This window comes from Annulohypoxylon maeteangense (genome assembly GCF_022496945.1).
Source record: "Annulohypoxylon maeteangense strain CBS 123835 unplaced genomic scaffold GGS22scaffold_20, whole genome shotgun sequence".
Lineage (NCBI taxonomy): Eukaryota > Fungi > Ascomycota > Sordariomycetes > Xylariales > Hypoxylaceae > Annulohypoxylon > Annulohypoxylon maeteangense.
This window is the reverse complement of record NW_025953267.1, coordinates 570,053-589,801: the sequence shown is the minus strand read 5'-3', so window position 1 is coordinate 589,801 and position 19,749 is coordinate 570,053. Positions and strand designations below refer to the sequence as shown.

General features: G+C 47.6%; 6 protein-coding genes across 6 annotated transcripts; 5 read left to right on the top strand and 1 right to left on the bottom strand.

The window, feature by feature from the left end:
• Positions 1-330: 330 nt before the first annotated feature.
• GGS22DRAFT_173036 (permease for cytosine/purines, uracil, thiamine, allantoin-domain-containing protein) lies at positions 331-2,725 on the top strand. Its single transcript, XM_047962860.1, has 3 exons — positions 331-875; positions 948-1,261; positions 1,327-2,725. Exons 1-3 carry the CDS (start codon positions 653-655, stop codon positions 2,569-2,571), a joined length of 1,782 nt encoding a protein of 593 aa, XP_047815209.1. The 5' UTR covers positions 331-652; the 3' UTR covers positions 2,572-2,725.
• A 527-nt stretch (positions 2,726-3,252) lies between these two features.
• On the top strand, positions 3,253-5,615 carry GGS22DRAFT_197084 (MFS general substrate transporter). Its single transcript, XM_047965933.1, has 4 exons — positions 3,253-3,640; positions 3,726-3,833; positions 3,948-4,765; positions 4,862-5,615. The coding sequence occupies exons 1-4, from the start codon at positions 3,404-3,406 to the stop codon at positions 5,370-5,372; spliced, it is 1,674 nt and encodes a 557-aa protein (XP_047815208.1). The 5' UTR covers positions 3,253-3,403; the 3' UTR covers positions 5,373-5,615.
• Positions 5,616-5,719: 104 nt separating this feature from the next.
• Positions 5,720-7,670, bottom strand: GGS22DRAFT_181835 (catalase-like domain-containing protein; the record flags this gene model as incomplete). The annotated part of the gene is made up of 3 exons (XM_047963900.1): positions 5,720-7,241; positions 7,358-7,513; positions 7,564-7,670. The coding sequence occupies 3 exons, from the start codon at positions 7,668-7,670 to the stop codon at positions 5,720-5,722; spliced, it is 1,785 nt and encodes a 594-aa protein (XP_047815207.1).
• A 1,844-nt stretch (positions 7,671-9,514) lies between these two features.
• Positions 9,515-11,415, top strand: GGS22DRAFT_74119 (carboxylic acid transport protein). The gene is made up of 2 exons (XM_047967977.1): positions 9,515-10,178; positions 10,243-11,415. The coding sequence occupies exons 1-2, from the start codon at positions 9,622-9,624 to the stop codon at positions 11,222-11,224; spliced, it is 1,539 nt and encodes a 512-aa protein (XP_047815206.1). The 5' UTR covers positions 9,515-9,621; the 3' UTR covers positions 11,225-11,415.
• Positions 11,416-12,215: 800 nt separating this feature from the next.
• On the top strand, positions 12,216-13,045 carry GGS22DRAFT_192460 (uncharacterized protein; the record flags this gene model as incomplete). Its single annotated transcript, XM_047965268.1, has 4 exons — positions 12,216-12,273; positions 12,335-12,358; positions 12,432-12,629; positions 12,678-13,045. The coding sequence occupies 4 exons, from the start codon at positions 12,216-12,218 to the stop codon at positions 13,043-13,045; spliced, it is 648 nt and encodes a 215-aa protein (XP_047815205.1).
• A 3,306-nt stretch (positions 13,046-16,351) lies between these two features.
• GGS22DRAFT_74096 (uncharacterized protein) lies at positions 16,352-19,716 on the top strand. Its single transcript, XM_047967976.1, has one exon. The coding sequence runs from the start codon at positions 16,471-16,473 to the stop codon at positions 19,501-19,503; it is 3,033 nt and encodes a 1,010-aa protein (XP_047815204.1). The 5' UTR covers positions 16,352-16,470; the 3' UTR covers positions 19,504-19,716.
• The last annotated feature ends 33 nt before the right edge of the window (positions 19,717-19,749 follow it).

Genomic DNA, 19,749 nt, shown 5'->3' with positions numbered 1-19,749 from the left:
ATTTTTTCCCCTAATAAACTATCGTACGTCGGAATCTCCCAAGACACCTAATTACCTAGCAGCCTAGGTAATAAATCCTCTCAAGCCCTCGCGGCGCCACATAAGTAAGCCCTAAACTGCTTATGCACGAACGCGCGTTTCGGTACTCTATGTCTCATAGGTATGCTACACGCACCTAAACAAAGTTGAAAAAAGGCGTCGAAAACATATCTACAACTCCTTCCCACAAACTGCAGCTTACCTACCTAGTAGGTAGGTAGTTTGTACCTAGTCTTCGGGAGATGTTGAAGAGGAGAGAGAGTTAGGCAAAGGAAGATCACGGTCAACAGGAACCAATCAGCGTTGCTTCAGCTTGGAAAGCTGCCTTGATATTTGATCTGACCATGGTTTATGTAGATCTGCATCGTCGGAGGCTGATAAGACATTCACTTTTTATTGGATTCCAAGCCGACGCAACTGGAACATGGGGTGACAGGCAAGGTCAATTCTGAATCTATCTTGTACCCCTGCATTTCTTACGGCTCTGTTATCAGAGTTATCAGAGCTATCAGAAGCCGTTCTCTATCGTGAAGGCAATTTCGGGAACCTATCTATAGAGAATTCCTAGGTACCTACTTAGGTGGGCAGAGTTGCTCATCATGAGTTAGCCTTCATGACGTCTTGGCTCAATACTCTTGTCAAGACAAGAAAGTTTTGGTTCTGTCTGTTAATCAATTCCAAACTACACATGCCAAATCAAAATCTGCCACCACCTACCATGAAGAGGCCGTCGATGACCGAGCTTAAACGGAGAGTTACCTCCGCCCACTCTTGGGAGATTCCCAAGAAAACGGGGACGCTCGCACCATCACACGTATGGACAAACCGTGATATGGGTATAGCTACGCAATTCTTCGCGATAGATTAACACGGAGACTAACACGAAGACTAACATACGAATCGAACAGACCCTACGCCCATCGAGGATCAGACTTGGAATACATGGAGTATTCTGGCTTACTGGGCTACCGACACGATCAACCTGGCGACATGGCAAACGGCGTCCGCGATTCTTGCCGTAGGATTAAGTTGGCGGGAAGCGATTCCAATCATGGTCGTCGGGAACTTCTGCGTCGCTGTGGGGCTTGTGCTAAACGGTGCTATCGGTGCAAAACTCCACGTTCCCTTCTCCGTCATCACGGCCAGTAGCTTCGGGTACTATCTGAGGTACTTTTGCATCATCAGTCGGGCTATCCTAGCCATGTTTTGGCTGGGTGTACAGGTAATGAAAGAGTCTACGAGAAAATATCTTTTGATGATGACCTCTGACCAATTTATGCGGTCCAGGGAGCGAACGGTGCTCAGTGCGTCACGATTATGTTGCGAGCTTGGGCGCCCTCATACAACGACATACCTAACCACTTACCCGCATCTTCCGGCATCACCACACAAGGGATGATATCCTACTTCTTGTTCTGGATCATCCAACTACCGTTGCTTCTTATACACCCCACGAAGTTACGACCCCTCTTCTGGGTCAAGCTCACGGCGGCGCCCGTCGCTGCTATCGCTATGATGGGATGGTGTGTCAAGAAAGCTGGAGGGGGCGGCGACATCTTCGCTTTGCGCGCGACCGTGGGTGGACCGCAATACGCATGGCTATGGCTTAGTTGTATGTCGAGCGTAACGGGAACTTGGAGTACATTGGCGGTAAACATACCGGACTTCACAAGATATGCGAGATCCGCCAACGGTCAATATATACAGCTGCCGGCGATGCCGATGATATTTACCTTGTGTGGTGTACTTGGTATCGTCACGACGTCGGCGAGTAAGGTGTTTAGCGGAGACTACCTATGGAATCCCCTCGAAATCCTCACCATCTGGCTTGAATACGGCCCAGGCGGGCGATGCGCTGCTTTCTTTGCTGCCCTCGCCTGGTACGTTGCGCAGGTCGGAACTAACATCACGGCCAATTCAATATCGGCGGCTAATGACTTGACTGTTCTTTTCCCTCGCTGGATCAATATCAGGCGAGGATGCATGATTGCTGCAGTCATCGGAGGCTGGGTATTAGTACCGTGGAAGATACTGAGTTCTGCTCAAACTTTTCTCGCTTTCATGGGTGGATATGCTGTCTTTCTCGGACCAATGGCTGGGATAATGGTGGCTGACTACTGGCTCGTTAAGAGGAAGCATATCGACATACCAGGCCTATACAATCCTGACGGACGGTATCGTTACCACGGCGGTTGCAACTGGCGCGCGGCGATCGCCTTTATCGTGCCCGTTGCACCTTTACTTCCCGGTCTAGGCTTAAGTATCAGTGGCTCTAGCGTCGTCCATATCAACAACGGTGTTACTAACCTTTATACCTTCAACTGGTTGTTCGGCTTTGTGACTTCCATCGTCCTTTACACAGGCCTAAGCTTCGCGGTACCTGCGAAGGAGACACTACTCAAAGATACGATCTGGGATTTGGATGGCACTTCCATCTTGGCACATATGCCGGACGATGACGTTGGGGCTGAGAAAGCTTCTGGCTCTGTCCCGTCTGAAAAAATAGGGATATCCGATGCGAAATCCTCGTGAAGAGACCGATGATTTCCCTACGGCGAGCCTAATTTGCTATAGAATCGATGTCCAAGTTTAAATGAACTGACCTTCCCACTCTACGGAATAGGCACCGCTGCATTTAGATGACATTCACATAGATGAAAATTCAATTCGAAAATTTATTGTTTGACAGCGCGTACCCGTAGATTAGGCAACGACTCCAACTCCCGTATGACGATTAATCGGTGTATACAGACCTCTGGCCTGGGGAGAGCCTTTTTCAAAGGCAACTTGAGTCATAACTTACCTAGGTAGGTATTTTAGTGCTCGGACGCCCAACAGCGCGGACGCTACCTAACGAGGGGCAATTTTATCCATAACTTGCTATTTCCGCGGTGATGTTAACGGACTTCTATTATAAATCGCATGAAGGGAGTGGACTATAGGTACCTATATGCAAGATGCGCGAATACATCATAGAGACCCCGATTACACAATCTTACAAGGTTTCTTTTGCCGATCACATGTTCCGGTACCATTCCTTCCCAGTCGATGGATAAACTTATGATGATGAGATCGTGGATTTTTAGGGAATTGGATGTCGGGAATAGCTATCGGTGATTAGAAGTAAGAGACGTAATGTCATCATCTTTGTCCGAATGCTACCTACTTACTCGAAGGTACCTACTGAGCTCTTCTCTACCTAGGTGGTCTCGCGTTTACTCTTCCGCGCGAGTACAGGAGCCTCAAAAATTTACGATTTTCTTTATTATAGGTACTCTTTGACCCTTCTATGTTTTGCCACTCAAGATGCCTTGCTGTAGTATTCCTAATCTTCAGTCGCTCGGAATATTAAGAGAAAGCCAGCATGGTTGAGCTTAAGCATGTCCTGTCTCTGGCCACGGCAAAAACATATTGTACTACTGATCTAGAACATGGAGAGCGTCCGTATCTCAACGAGGATGGGCATGTCGACTTTAAACCTGATGATGTCGAAAATCCACATTGTTGGTCGACCGCCAGGCGTTGGTATGTGACAGTATGCGCTGTTTTGCTTGTCGTAAACGCGACCTTTGCCTCGTCGGCACCGTCTGGATGTTTTGGAGTATGTTTTCTTCCTAGCCCTAAAACCTGCGTATCATAGGTAGCCGCTTCTCGGTGGTTTTATACATGCGCTAATGCAGGTTCAGAGCATCGCTGAAGGATTCGACATTTCCGGAGAAGCAGCAGGGCTTACCGTGACTCTTTTTCTTCTTGGATATTGCGCTGGACCCCTTATTTTCGCTCCACTATCCGAGGTACGATGCCTATCCATCGCTACCCCTTAACCTAAGTACCTACCTACCTACCTACCTCGCTCATAGGTTGGTAGGCATTGATCTAAGAGAATGCTAAACAAATCGCCTGTGTAGTTTTATGGGCGAAGGTGGATTTTTTATAGCACATTTTTGCTTTATATCATATTCAACTTCCTCTGTGCTTTTGCGCCAAATTTCGGGAGCCTGCTTGTAGGTAGGTTCCTTACAGGCACGTTTGTGAGCGCCCCGCTAAGTAACAGCCCTGGAGTTCTTGCGGACTTATGGGGTCCGGTAGAACGAGGTAACGCCATGGCTGTTTTCTCATGCATGGTTTGGGTTGGTCCAGCTTTAGGGCCAGTTGTCGGCGGCTTTCTTCAGCTCAAGAAAGACTGGCGATGGAGTTTCTTCGTTCTGCTTTGGCTCGGAGGTATCACGGCAATCCCGATGTTCACCATTCCCGAAACTTTCGGTCCCGTGATACTCGTATATCGCGCCCGTCGTATTAGGCGGGCTAGAATCCCTGGCTATGAAAACGTCAAGGCTCCGGTAGAAGACAGCGACCACACGCTCCTAGGAATATACAAAGTGGCTCTTACGAGACCGTGGATTATCCTTTTCGATACAATTTCTTTCCTATGCGCGGTCTATATGTCCGTCGTTTACACACTGCTATATATGCTCTTTTCTATCTATCCTATTGTATTTCAAGAAAGACGTGGATGGAACGCCGGAGTTGGCGAGCTCCCTCTGATCGGGTCCGTGATTGGCTCCTTCATCGGCGCCATCATTGTCCTATTCGATTCAAAGCAGAAGCAAAGGAAGATAGAAAAGGGAATCCCGTTGAAGCCCGAAGATCGCCTTACTCTTGCTATAATGGGAGGAGTCGGGTTTCCTATTACCATGTTCTGGTTCGCATGGACTGCTGAATATAGGTAAGATAGCTACCTACCTTAGTACCTACGCACTACACCTGGGCAATATTGAAGCGTACCTAGTAGCTGACATAAGGTGCTTACCTATTATACTAGTTGGATCCATTGGATAGTCCCTACCATCGCTGGCGTATTTCTCGCTACTTCGCTGATGCTCATCTTCGTGGGGTATCTCACTTATCTAGTAGATTCATACTTAATGTATGCCGCGTCTGCGATCGCGGTGAACACGGTCTGCCGCTCGGCTTGCGGCGCTGCGGCACCACTGTTCACCAATTACATGTTCGATGCTCTTGGTATTGGCGGGGGCGGTTCGCTGATTGGGGGCGTTGCGACGGTGCTTGCCGTGATCCCGTTCGCTTTTTACAAGTATGGAGAAGGTATTCGAAAACGTTCCAGGTTCGAGCCGACTGGGCCAAGAAAACCAGATGACGAAGAACCACAGCAGCCCACAAAGGAAGATAAGATCTTGATGCGTCGTAACGATCCACAATCAATACTATCCGAAACCACCAGTACAATAATAACAGATGATGGAATTGACGGGTTACGTTATGATAAGCTACGTGAAAATCGTCGCAATAGCGTCTCGCATGCGAAAGTCTAGGTCAATTTTAGTGCTCGACCACCACTACAGCCCAGGGAGCTTAGGTACCTAGATAGGTACCTAGCCACTACAGAAATATGCTACGCTGTGTACCCTAAGCTTTCTAAGATCGGAGCAGGTGGGGGGAAGTTGGGAAGTGGATGGCAAACAATCGAATAATTTTTAGAGAGTAATTTTTAGAAAACAACAACAGTTGGTAAATACTAATAGGTACCAATTTAATTCAAGATAAATACAATTTGGCAATATTTTTAATATCCTAACATACCTACCTATTTAAAAATGAATGTATCCAAAATACGATATTAATGTATGTTGCACCGCATCCATTTGTGTCGATTTCCAGATTACCGATAAAACCCGTTTGCGCCCATAGCACCATTAGCACCGCCATTAGAACCACTTTTAGCACCATTAGCACCGTCTGTCAGGTCCATACCCCTGTGGGCCCCGGCTTGAGGTGCGCCATTGTTCTTCGTAACACTCTTCCCCTTCGTCACACTTACCCCATTGGCATATCTCAATTTCGCATTCTTTGTCATTCCATTGTGAGTTCCATTGAATCTCATGTTCGCGATACCGTCGTAACCTTTAATACCCGTTGCCTTCTCGAGGCGCGTAGCAATCTCTTCATCCACTTCCCGGAAAATAGCGATCTGCCGTTTGATGAGCTCCGGTTCCTTGCATACGGCCATCTTCCCAGCAACGTTGCTGATGAATCTCGCGCGCGCGGGCTCATCCCATACTTTACGGTATAAAGCCTTAGGAGCATTGAAATCCTCTGGCCGGATCTCTGATAAGAACGTGATGGCTTCTCCGGTAAAATGCCCGTGGGTTCTATCGAGATCGATGGAACGATCGCGGAATTGGATTGGGTCGATAGAGCTGAGGTAGTTGGGTCTCGCCCCCTGGTTGTAGAAAGCCATCGAGCCATCCCGCTGGAAATTACCGAACATGAAACCTGTCCGCGGGGCATTGACCGGTAGCTGTTGGTAGTTGACGCCAATGCGATGACGGTGAGTGTCTGGATAAGAAAAGAGGCGCGACTGCAAGACGGGGTCGGCTGATGGCTCGATGCCAGGTGGCATGTGCGCCGGGTTGAAGGCGACCTGCTCTATCTCTGCGAAGTAATTGACCGCATTCTCATTCAAGGTGAATTCGCCAATCTTCTTGCGTGGGAATTGTCCCTGTGGCCAGACATGGGTCAGGTCAAAAATGTTGATCCTCTGCTTCTCCCACACCTCCTCGGCTTGTTTCGGCGTCATCGTCTGGATTTCGACGTTCCACTTCGGGTAATCCCCACGATCAATCGCCTCATACAAGTCTTTCTGCGAGTGATCGGGAGACTTGTTTGCAGAATCCTCTTGGGTAATAAACTTGGTGCCCTGCTGGGACTTGAAGTGGATCTGGGTGTAAATCCAGTCACCCTGTTTATTGACCAACTTGAGTGTGTGGCCGGCATAACCGTGCATGAAGCGGTATCCATCCGGAATACCTCGATCTCCCATGAGAATCATCACTTGATGGATGCTTTCAGGGTTGTTGCAGAGATAGTCCCAAAACATGGTGGAGTCGTCGGCGTGCGTTAGGTGAGTTGCTGGGTCGCGCTTCTGTGTGTGAATGAAGTAAGGAAACTTGGCTGGGTCTCGCAAGAAGAACACGGGCGTATTGTTGGCGACAAGGTCCCAGTTACCATCCTCAGTCCGAAATTTGACAGCGAAACCTCGGGGGTCGCGGGCGCAGTCGTGGGAACCAGACTCGCCTCCGACGGTAGAGAACCGCGCAGTGACGGGGCATTTCTTTCCTTTGGTGGAGAAGATATCGGCAGAGCACAGCTCCGGAATAGGGTTCGTGCATTCGAAGAAACCGCTACGGACGCATGATAAGTTAGTAATCTCTTTTTATTTCAAAAATCCCACCCTTCGAGATACAACGCCCTTGGGTAGGTTGGGTACGGGTATGATGATTGGGCTATGAGTCCTTACTGGGCGCCGCTCCCCTTAGCATGCACCACTCGTTCAGGTATACGTTCTCGGTCGAAATGAGAAAGGAGGTCGATCAAATGGAAATCCTGCAAAAGGAGAGGCCCGTTTTCTCCAACTCGTTGGGTCTCGTAAGGATGAGGCATGGGAACGCCATTGCTACGCTGGTTAGTTACGAGAGGCAGTAATTAGCTAGCATTATGTCATACCTTGTAGCATAGATTGCATCCTTCGACGTCGCCTTTCGATCTTTCTCATAGGACGTGAACTGGTTAGCAACATGGCCAGCAAACGAGGTATCCGCAGATGGTGTCATATTGAATGTTGGTTTATCTTTTCAGCAATATACTCTAGGTATACTACGACCAAGTATGTTGTTTGTTATGTAGGTCAGTGGCAAGCGTAGGCACATATGTCGGCGACTTGAGAGATTTTGGATTAAGCACCTTGGTGGCTCTAGACATGAGAAGTCTTTGTATGGTCATAGACATCAATCCACTAAAATTTGAACTCTAATCATAATGCCAGAAGATGTTTGGACGATATAGAAGTTCGATGACGGTATGGTGACAAGGACACTACCTACCGTCGGACTTGGCCTAGTAGTCAAAGTAGCAAATTAAGTCTCGTGAATGCAGATGAAAACCATAATTGCATTCATCAATCACCGATTTAAAAAAACGAAAATCGATGATGTAGATGAATCCCAGACTAAATGTTAAATCGCGGATTTGCCCCCTTTTCGTCGTCCATTTTCTTGTATAGGTAGAATTATGACAAGGTCTACATCTTAAACTCACCTGGGTAGGTGCAGGTAGGTAGGTAGATTCCGTATGTGTACCTATACATTAAAGATACAATTCTAGCTTTCTAACCAAAATGTGTTCAGATTTCGTGGTCTAGAGAGGATGGTTAAAATTTGGGGTTAAGGAAAAGCAGCATATTCGATTTTAAGGAGAAGCTGGGTGCATATTTAGGTACTATCTTCGCACACCACACCGGTACCTGGGTATCTACCTAGGAATCCTAGGTAGATACCCAGGTACCCACGTTTACTTTATGGGTTAATCGATTCATGAAGTCGAGGCTTTTGAATACCATCTTTTTTAACCCTATGTAAAGATCCTATGAAGCCCTGGAGATTTTAGATATTCCTTTTAGCGATTAAATTCCCCAGCTAATAGTGGTGATCCACTAAAATTTAGCGCAGGGACTATTATTGGCCCTGGAGTTAAGATTATCTGATCACGTACCGGGATGGTGAGCACCTGTTCGTCAACATTCGCCAAAATGATTTGAGAACAGCCTTTTTCTAACTGTCATTTACAAATCGAACAGCAATTTCTAAGCCTCTCGATTTAAATCTTCGGGTCCTGCGGTTTTAAGAAATATCTGGGGCCTGACAAATCTGTAAGATGGGCCTCTGCGACGATAAGTACGACACCTCTAGGGCTGTTTCATATTTTTGGGAATTCGTGCTCTTTGCGGGGATGTCCTAGATATTTGAGTTCTACCCATCCTGCCATCCCCCATGGATCATCGGATATTTTTCTGCGCCCATGTAGATTTGCAATTCCTTAGCCTTAGTTGGCTATGGCTTCCATTTGACTGCCGTTATCACAAGCTATCTGCATACAACCCTACATCCTATTCTTTCTCGAATACCTATCTGAAAACTAGCATCAAGAGTGGCTACTTAGGTATTCAGTACCTAGTCTTTCCATCTCTGGGTCTGATAGCATCCAAGCCGTTTGTCTAAGCACATTAACTTAGAGACATCCTATCAAGCTAATGAACCATTTTATCCCTATAATTCAAGCCCAGGCAAGAGCCGATCATCTCATAGGCTTCGGGTGTTGGAGGATGAGCTATGACAACGACCAATAGCTTGACCAAACATTCAACAAGATCGCCATTAGTCCTTCTAGCGCACCGAATAATGCTTACTATATCTCGAGTTGCATCGCATGGCGATGATCGATGGGGGTATGCAAGTGTGGGAATCAAGGTCAATGGTTCTGCAGAATCTCTCTGTGACCTTTCAACTACCATACGAAAATGGGGCTGGTATCATCCACGTCCAGATCCGATAAATGCTACGCAGTCCTTCTCTCGTCGTATGTACCTCCCTAGATGATATAAGAGTTAAAAGCTCGCCAGCCTAAATGCCGTGAATCTCCCACTTCCTGGGGTAGATCATTGGCATCACTGATCTTACGGAAACCTAGGAAGTACTAAGGCAATTCGTTGGCTTCTTGTATTCAAACATGGCTGCTGGCAATGAGCCTGCGGAACCCCTTGCGAAGGGTATCGTCGCTACTGCTAGGCAGTCGTGGGGTGATCTCTTTCGATGGAAGCAGAGAGTTGTCGTTACGAACGAACTCGGCGAGTCCTATACGGAATGGCATGCTCCCGAGAGGCCCCGAAATCCTATCTCACTTTTTATGCTTTTAAGCGCTAAGGATTGGGTTTACTTCCTTGTGGGAATGTATGCATGGACTGCCGATGCCTTCGACTTCCACGCTCTAGCAATCCAAACCGTCAAGCTATCAAACTATTACGGCCGTACTAAGACGGATATTACTACCGCAATTACTTTGACGTTGCTTCTCCGATCTGTCGGCGCCGCCGTCTTCGGTCTACTCGGTGATCGCTTTGGTCGAAAATGGCCAATGGTTGCTAACCTAATCGTTCTTGGCCTCTTGCAAATTGCAACAATCTACAGTGCGACTTTTGAACAATTCCTAGCCGTTAGGTCCCTGTTTGGACTATTTATGGGCGGCGTATACGGTAATGCCGTGGCCATGGCTCTTGAGAACTGCCCGTGAGTCTTGGTAGATTTCCACGCTTTTACCTCGATAATGCTAATTCTGTATACCGGATATAAGAACTGAAGCACGAGGCCTTATGAGTGGCATTTTGCAACAGGGCTATGCTCTCGGTTATGTACTCGCGGCGTGTGCGAACCTCGGTGTTGGTGGCGCAACTGATACTTGGAAGATTGTCTTTTGGATTGCTGCTGGTCTTTCTATCTCCGCCGGACTCCTCCGCTGCTGCTTTCCTGAATCAGAACAATTTAGAGCTGCTAAGGCGGCTAATCACCACATCTCAGCAGAGGACTTCTGGGCGGAAACGAGGTCTATGCTTGTTAAAGAATGGCGTATGTGCGTCTATTGCATCTTTTTGATGACTTGGTTCAACTATTACGCGCATACGAGCCAAGACAGCTACACCACGTTTATGTTAGAGTCGAAGGAGCTTCCTAATGACGCAGCGACCAGGGCTAGTATTCTCATGAATACTGGGGCGTGTGTTGGCGGTACCATCATTGGATACCTCTCCCAATTTATCGGGCGTCGTCGCGCTATCGTCGGTGCTGCGCTGATCAGTTGCTGCCTCGTCCCAGCCTGGATTCTGCCTACAACTGAATCGGGCCTCTCAGCTTCTGGATTTTGGATTCAGTTCTTCGTCCAGGGAGCTTGGGGCGTGGTACCTATTCATCTTAATGAATTGTCACCACCAGCTTACCGATCGACATTCCCAGGTCTCGCATATCAGCTAGGTAACATGGTGTCTTCTCCGGCGGCCCAAATTGTCAATGCCATTTCGGAAAGCCACTTCGTCGCCAGCAAGAGCGGGAAGTTGGTTGATGGCTACGGCCCGACCATGGGTATTGCTCTTGTGATCGTTGCGGTTGGTATTGCGGTGACGGCTGCGCTGGGACCGGAGAAGCGTGGACGATCTTTCGAACGTGCTGGTCCTGCTGGAGCCAATATTCACGTCAATTTGGAGAAAGTAATTGATAGTATATCGATATCTGATTCGAAAATCCACGCCGTTGAATTGGAGTCTGGTAAAAACGAAGTCTAAATTAAACGGAAGAATCAGTTCATAGATTCAATATTGTCATAAGTTGCCTTTAGGTACTTCCATGCTTCTAAGGCATAGGTACGTGCCGACTTACCTGCATCGATACCTAATATATCATGGAGATGTGATGCAGGTGCGATTTACCTACCTACCTACCTAAGTACCTATGAAAATGCCTGTTTCAATTGTTCCATCATATCAAACAATATTGATGCGAAACTTACTGTGCAAGGAAGTCGTCGTCTTTTCCAGTAATAGACTTTGGTAGGTGTCTGGACTAAGAGGCAGGAACGTTCTGTTAGCATGCATCGTTTAACTGGCATCGCCTCAACAATCATTCTTTCGTCCCGTGCCTATCTACATATGTAGGTACCCAACCTACATAGGTATCTAGCAGGTACTTTGCTCTATAATTTCTCGATAATGGTATTGTTAGAGTCGTTATTCCTACAACATCCGCGTGCATTCATGAACCTTATAGGTACGTGCACAAGTAGGTACAGCAGATAGGTACCGAACATTCATGAATCCAATACCCTCGAAGGTACCAGTTTACGACCGCACGTCTCCGCGTCTTTTGACGATTGGTAAGTACCTAGTAATTCATCCAATAGTTGATTTGTCTAATATTTTCTTAGTCTCGTTTGAATGATCTCTTCTCTATTGTCGATATCAATCCTTCCTTCCATTCACATATCATTCTATCATCGTTTCCCCTCTCGTCTTCGCCACTGTATGTCTCGTCATCCCCACCTCTATTCAATGTTGATATTAACGGAGTATGTACCTAGTAACCTTGAACTTGCGGAGTTACTACAAGGTACCGGATATATACCTATTTAGGTATTGTCCCTTCTAAAACGTAAGCTAATTGACAAAGCTTGATGCGTAGGACTACGAGGCACGCGGTCCTGGCCTCAATCGTGTTACATTGCGTTTAGCAAGAGCGTCAGTCAGAAGAATTATTTCGCGGTTCTCGATATTATCAACGATGGATTCTTCCGCCGCGAGTCTCATTCATAAGGCCAATGGCAAGCAGATGTACACATGTATGTCTTTTATCCATCTATATAACATAGGTACCTTTCTATTTTACTAACACGACTCTAGCAAAGTACTTTCCACCAAGTAACAGTTAGTCTCTCCAAGTACCTCCTCATGCAAACTACATATGTACCTAAGTAATTATCTTCTAACCAAGTCCTAGTCATCTACTCCAGCCAGGGAGACGATGCCCATAATATGGGATTCCTTGTTGGTTTTGCCGAGGCACAGGTTAAGCTTCGAATCCATGAAGGTGTTCTGCTCATTCGTCTCTGGTCTGATGCATATGATGCTCTGGACGCCAAACAAGAGAGTGTCATATATCAGCAATACTTGATGTTGGTGAGAAAGATTGCTGGCCGTAAGTAGACATCCATGGTATTGAATCTTCAGTGCTAACGGCAAGAAGGGATGATAGGAGAGCAGCTAGATCCGGGGAAGGCAAGAAACAGGCCCCTGATTCTGCGGAAGACATCCAGCGTTACCTCGAAGGTCAATTACGACGAAGGTGCTCGCACAGAAGCTTCGACTCAAGCTCCTAAGATCCTGACCCACAACCTCTCGACGGCCACACCCCCTCAAAGATCAACTTCTCTAGGGATTTCTGCGGGAAAATTGAACCCGCATGCCGTCAAGTTCTCATCACCCAATGCTCCTGCAAAGAAGGGGGGTGATAAGCCACCTCACGGCGAGCCCACCTCTTCAATGTCGTGCGTGACGACCTTCGAAGAGCGCTGCAAGAAGCTAGGACTGCGTGTCTCGTCAGCAAAGGTGTAAGGGGAAAAACCAAGATCTAAACCATTATTCTAGGGAGACACGAAACATATTCGATATCTTCACCGCTGATGACTGAGACCTGATACCGTTATCTTTTGAGGTCAAGGGCATTTACCAATACCCACCATCGGTCATAGACGAAATGGTTGGTATCAACAATTCTTTACCATCCGTACCATTTTAATAGCCACTAGCATGTATGCTCCGACTATTGCAGAAGGTAGTTAATGATATCTTCTGATTCGTAGATTAGGACTTTGCGGGTACGGTGAATATGCTTCTGTGGCGTCTCTCCAGTCTTTCGGCGCCCAAATTTCGATATGTCTAATTGCATTACACCTAGCTATTTCGCTTTAACTCTAGATTATCTAAGGTAGTTAGCGAAAAGAAGTCATATTCTGCAAATACAATGGATTTGGTTAGAGGCGGAGATAAGAAGCCTGCCTCTTCGAACAAATGCGTATAGTAAAATAGTAAAATACGGAGGGTAAAGGATGGTTGGAAAAGGTTCCCTCTTGCGGCTTACTCCACTGGCGAGCCCGAGAAATTTATTCAGGTGTTATTGATGTAACCCATCAAGCTTCATGTCGATATTCAAACATCATACTTGATGACACACTGCCCGGTAACTTTTCGAGGGTTCTCTTTTCACAATTCATATTATTGCTAAGTTCTGGAAGAAAATGCGGGTGAGGTACGTAATAGAGTTACCCGTCACCATTCCGGAAATTTTTACCGTGGAGGCCTTCTACATGCATTATGTACCTAAGTAGAATGTGGTACATTCTAGACAGGCGTAAAACGGCCGGCTACCTAGGTAATAAGTATGTAAAGGTAGAGACATCTTGTCAAAATCGGTCTAGTTGGTCTCACTCGATGCATGCTCCCGTCTGTGTAATCTCCTTAGCTTTGGCGCATCCGATGCTAGATAGGTACTTAGATACCTTTGCATTCCAAGGTTGTACTTGAGGAGATAGGTGTAGCTTCGGCTTGTAATTGGGAGCTGAAAATAATAAATGCCACCTGCTACGTAGATACCTAGTATGGTATGGTATGATATCAATTTTCAAGAAATATACATACCTGGTAGGTACTAGTACCTACATAATAAGCTCAATTGGTAACACAGCTGGCCAATATAATCCCGTGTACCGGTACATTGGTAAAGCCACATAAAATATCGGTGGATGTTACGGCCGTCTCTGACGGTGTAGACCTCGGGAGGTAAGGGATATTCAGGGGAAACTTGGAAATGAAATGTCAACATTGAGCCTCGGAGGTTCAACACTATGTTATCTTGCTCATTGCAAAATAACTTGATAATGACCATTAATAGTTATAAATCGGAAGATTCCATAAAAGCTATCAAACTCTATAGCATAGCTCTAGCTATTTGCAGCTAGATAATCGCGTTGGAGTTGTAAAGGTTCGTGATATCGCTCGATTTAGTTCCTATTTAGTCTATTTAGAGCATGGGGTAATGGGGATGTTAGGGGATCTAGGCAGTTTAGTTAGGCGCTAGGACAGCCCTGCATAGGCCCCTGTCGTTGTCGGTGTGGATTTACCGATTTCTTTATCTTTATCATTTTATGCTAGTTTAAATTGGTAAATTGCTAACTTCATCAACTTCGCTTCTTGGAACTTGCCAATACAGCACGATGTAATGTCATCCAAGTACAATATCAATGAGGACTGATTTATCCTCTTAACAATACCGAAATTAAGTACGGGCGAAACTGGTCATTCTGTTTGTTTGAATAGAATAGGTATGTTGACCGTACGACTTCATGGCTGGCTATGGTTCATGCAATTACTATCATACCAGATGATACTAATGCAAGCTTCAGCACCGGGCAGCCCTTGATAAAAGTGCCAAGATCATCGACATTCGATACGCATGCACCTTTATGGAGCCGGGCGTAAGGCGCTGATCGATTCTTTCCCTACCTTGCCAGCTTTCTCTCCTAAATCCGGGGTCTTCGCGAACATGATCCGATTGCTATACCAATGGCTAGTGACACCAAAGCCAGAAGATCATCCATCGGTTCTCTCAGAGAATAGATTGCCTTAGGAAGCCTACCTACGTATAGGTAGATTGGAGTAGCCGTAGTTGACGTGCTACCTATTCTACCTAAGCTTCATATGCAGCCTCTCGAAAGGGACCGATTACATTAAAATCAATAGATTCTATTAGTTAGTCGGGAGCTGTGTGAGTCCTGGCACCCCTAGTCGAATCGTACATAGCCCCGACATCCTTAAAAGGCATCTGATCTAGAAGGACCCATTACTGGTAGGTACTAAGATACCCAGCTGCCCAGGTACCCAGAGGGCCAGAGATATTCGGAGCCATGCAACAGGTATCAACCTATGAACATGTCGACTTCAGGGATGTTGGAAGCCAACCAATCAAATTAAAGCCCCGTCACATTTACAGGCAATGTTCCAGAATACAGACCCTGACCTTGTACTGATAAACCCCCTACAGTAGCATCCCCCACGTTGACGTTTTCCGTGTCGTACATATTCTCGATGTCCCCAGCTGAGGCCTTCATCAGACCGGTATGGGGAAACTATTTCCTCTTACGACCGAGTCGAGCTACCTACCTACTTACTTGAGGTATGGGAGAATACCAAGTATTTAGTGTTATATAAAAGCAAGGCCACGTTGTTTTTTCTTCTTGTATCACCACCTAGATCACTGTGTGAACTTGAACTCCACTTTGATTCCGGGCCTCTGGATAGGTTGAGGATTATTATAAGACTTCGAAAAGCAAATGTGGGAACGCCACAGACTCGTCGATTATCGGATTTAAATGATAGATATCAACGTCGCCCCCCCTCTACCTCTCCACCTCCGAGACTGCACTTATTAGACTATCGATTTCTTCTTATTTAATTCATGGGCATCAGTATTTCGGACAACTATTCTCGGTTAAATACTTGAATGTGTGGATGCAAGTCTAGGATAGCTCAGATTTCCTAGACGGCTAGGACGTCTCGTTCCCATTTGGGATTGATATATCAAGTGGACTGATCTGCGGCGTTGCATTGAAGTTTCATTGAAGCTACCTGCTTGTTTCGACGAGAGCAAACAGAAGTGGCTCGCTCCTAAACGACATTCGCAACCTACGACGGATACATGTACCCAAGTCCGACCTTGTAGCAGCTCATCATACAAACTATCCATTGGCAATCGAACAGTTTCTCTGTGGAACCGGCCGTGCTCTCCGAGAGGGCAGGTTGGCCTACGCGAGACGCGCGGACTGATCAGCAGCTACCTATTGACGGTATCACTATCACAATTACATAAACTGCCGATGCATACGCAGCCAGACCTGTGGCATTGCGATTTTTAGCTCGGCCATCCAACCTGTAGCAACTTCAACCCTCACGACCCTCACGAGATCCGGTTCACTTAGTCCACCATGTCTGGGCGTAGCGCATACGTGAGGAAAAAGATAACCGAGCCAAGGTCTGGAGCTCGGCCTCCAGGAAGCGCACGCTATTCGGACCGGGATGACCTTTCAATTACTGATGCCGGTCTGCCGCAAGGCACCGGCTATGGCACCGGCTACGGTACGATGAATGCGCGGTTCTTGAAGTTCTCTGAACCTGTGAGAGAGGCGGAGCCGACCAGTTATCGCAATGAGATTACAAATTTTAACAATAACAGCAGCGGTAGCCAGAGTGGCGGAAGTGACTCGGGGAGGAGAGAAGGTGGCAGTGGTCCGCAGCACCATGGGCCAATGGCTGATTACGCCTACGCTAGAGCGAGAAAGCCTGTTCTAAGGACGGAGGATGTGTCAGGTATCGAACGTTCCGGCTTTCGAAGTGTTGTGGACAAGAAAAGCGACGACTTTCGTAAAGGACTTACGAAGGCTTTCACGTTTGGGGGAAAGAAGAAAAAGGCTGGAGATGTTCTTCGACCGGAGTCGTCTGCTACCGTCAGAGGCCATGGTGATACAGATTCATTTGATATGAACGAGATGCCTATCATGCCTATGCAAACTCCACAGCACTTGGTATGGGATCCAGAATATCAGCAAATGATCTCACCTCCCCCATCTTCTAAATTGCCTCCAATCCCCCCACCCTCGACTACGCCGCCGATCAAGCGTTGGATTGGTGCAGGGAGACCCGTTCAGCGATGGAACAAACTTCGCAAGGACCCTGAACTATGGGATCCCAACGGCGATGTGTTGGTATTCTTCGGCCGCAGAGGACAGGCCCCCCGGCCAAACCCTTCTTTCCGCCTTTCATCTCACATTATCGAAGCAACCGAATCTCGGTTTCTCATTACTCTCCTTCGCGAAGGTTCCACAGAGGAAGAGTATGACCCGAGGGTTCACATGCCACCATCGCCTATTGGTGCCCCGCCAATGCTACGACCGCACGGCTCACATCCGCAACTTGGGTACAATCTAGGTCGCCACGGTCAGCCGACGCCTCCTGTTTCTGAGGACACTAGTCTCGCGGATACGGACGGCCAGATTTCTTATGAGATGTATTTCCCGACACCGCCCAATCTTAGCAAACTTGATGCGCACCGGCATGCTATCACGACGCGTAACGTATTTGCGCTACTGTACCATGCATCTCTGGTCGGTCTATCGCTGTTCCAAGCTCTGTCCGATCTGCTTGCGCGTCTTGCGACATATATGCCTCCTGAGGCAGATAATGTTGGTACTATTATCAATTATCTATCTGCCCGTGGCATTGACGACGCTCGCAACGATGCGGATACTGCAGTATCCATGCTAGCATGGTCGGAAATTCCAGATGTGCGCTGGGAGGAAGGATGGTGCGAGGCCTTCGTGCATTGCGCGGGCATGTACTCTCGATTAGAGGCATGCGCTGACTATAAGAGCGTTACTCCGATCACGCGCGCACTTCTAGAAAGGGCATGCCTGGAAACTCAGCTTCGTGTGCAAGCAGCAGAAGAACGGCTCTCCGAGTTCTCTTTTGGAGATATCTGGCCAACGGCTGGCCCTTCGGCGCGAGGTCCTGCTCGAGATGCAGCTGATCGTTTACAACAATTTCTCATTAATCACTATATTACGGTGCATGGTGACTGGCCTCCTCCTGAACCCGGTGCGAGAACGGTAGAGGGCGAGGAGATGTGGTTGACTAGGACATTGGCGAAGCAAATGCAAAAGGACTTCGGCGCACTCTACGATTACTTAGTCAATAGAGATATTGTGTGGGATGAATCAGAGACTCGAAGTAGTCGGAAATGGATGATGGTTTCCGAGAGTGGTAACAAGTCGTTCGACCCCGATACACCCGACCTTCCGCTCACGGATATGCTGATCGAGTTCGATAACCGAATGCGATTCCCTCATATCCCGCACCCCTATCCTCTTGTTCCCGAGTCAATTCCGATGTTCGCACCCCCTTCCACCGGTTCGGGTCGTGAGAAGCTGAGAAAGGATAGGAGTAATAGTAGCGGCAACAGCGCGAAGCAGGGCGGCGATGATCGTATCAATGAAAGACGCGCACAATTAGCCTATACCGAGGCGACTAACATATACATCTTGGGGTCCGACTTCACACAATCTGACCTCATCGAAGGCTTTGTCAAGTTCGAAAAAGCGGACCAGATTGGTATGGTTGATCCCTTCGTCGCCCGCCGCGGCCGCTGGGTTCTTGTGTATGGCATACTGCAGACTCTTGCGAGCGTATCGGTCGACGCACCAAACCTCCGGTATAAGGATAATGTGACATACCATCTCTCTCCGCGCTTTAAAGGAATGAAGACGCCTCCATGGAAGGGCGCGTCTGCACCCGCAGCCGAGGCTCATCACGAACTCTCCCATTGCTGGCTTGCTCCTCGAGCCTGGCAAAATAGTACGAGCGGCGAAAGCGTCGACTCGGACACTTCCAACTCAGGAGACCCGGTATTACGCATGATGCGCGCGCAAGCGCAAAAGTTCCCTAGGCCTCCCAAAACTGTAACAAGTCGATCGAATAACGGCGGTGGATTGAGCGCATCGCGAGGCGGACGATCTAACGCCAACAGCACCATCGCACCCACGATGTGGGGTGGCTCCTCCGCCATGAGCGTCAGTGCCTACTCCGACGACGCAGCTTCAAGCATCACTCGCCCATCATCGTCTAAAACGCATGCGAGCTACAATCCAAGGGGCTACGTAAATTCACAAAGGGCCAGGAGCGAACGCAGCTATGCGACCTTCGGACCAAATAATACCGGCGGTAGAGCCGACGAAGGCAGTTGGCCGCCTCAGGGCTTAAGTATACGTCGGACTAAGCCACCGGCGCCGCTGGATCTTAATCTCGATATGTCACGCATGGAGGGTTTCTTTGATCCGAGCCATAGCCCCTCTAGCTGTGGCGGCGCGCCGATTTTAAGTCCGAATAGCTCCGCCTCTGATGGTCTAGGACCGGTGATTCGCGATTTTGATGAGCTTGATTCTGTTGCTGAGGAACACCTGGGCTAGGCTACGAAATCCAAAAAGAGGTAGATTTTTCTAACGCATAGGGGTCTTCGGGGTTAGGAGTTCTTCGCTATGCGATTCTTATTTCCTATAGGAGGGCTATCTAATTGCGACGGAGTAAGGGGTAGGGATAGCGGTGTCGTTCGTTGAGGTATTGTATGAGTGAGCGATGCTGAATGATATATACGAGGTTGGAGGGAGTTTTCTTTTATTAGAAGATTGCCTTTAGGCACGCAATACCCTATTAGA

Coding starts and splice junctions, on each gene's coding strand:
- GGS22DRAFT_173036 (XM_047962860.1), top strand. CDS start 653: ATGACGTCTTGGCTCAATACTCTTGTCAAGACAAGAAAGTTTTGGTTC. Junction 876..947: donor ATGGACAAACCGTGATATGG/GTATAGCTACGC, acceptor CGAATCGAACAG/ACCCTACGCCCATCGAGGAT. Junction 1,262..1,326: donor TGTTTTGGCTGGGTGTACAG/GTAATGAAAGAG, acceptor TATGCGGTCCAG/GGAGCGAACGGTGCTCAGTG.
- GGS22DRAFT_197084 (XM_047965933.1), top strand. CDS start 3,404: ATGGTTGAGCTTAAGCATGTCCTGTCTCTGGCCACGGCAAAAACATAT. Junction 3,641..3,725: donor CACCGTCTGGATGTTTTGGA/GTATGTTTTCTT, acceptor ATGCAGGTTCAG/AGCATCGCTGAAGGATTCGA. Junction 3,834..3,947: donor TTTTCGCTCCACTATCCGAG/GTACGATGCCTA, acceptor TCGCCTGTGTAG/TTTTATGGGCGAAGGTGGAT.
- GGS22DRAFT_74119 (XM_047967977.1), top strand. CDS start 9,622: ATGGCTGCTGGCAATGAGCCTGCGGAACCCCTTGCGAAGGGTATCGTC. Junction 10,179..10,242: donor ATGGCTCTTGAGAACTGCCC/GTGAGTCTTGGT, acceptor ACCGGATATAAG/AACTGAAGCACGAGGCCTTA.
- GGS22DRAFT_74096 (XM_047967976.1), top strand. CDS start 16,471: ATGTCTGGGCGTAGCGCATACGTGAGGAAAAAGATAACCGAGCCAAGG.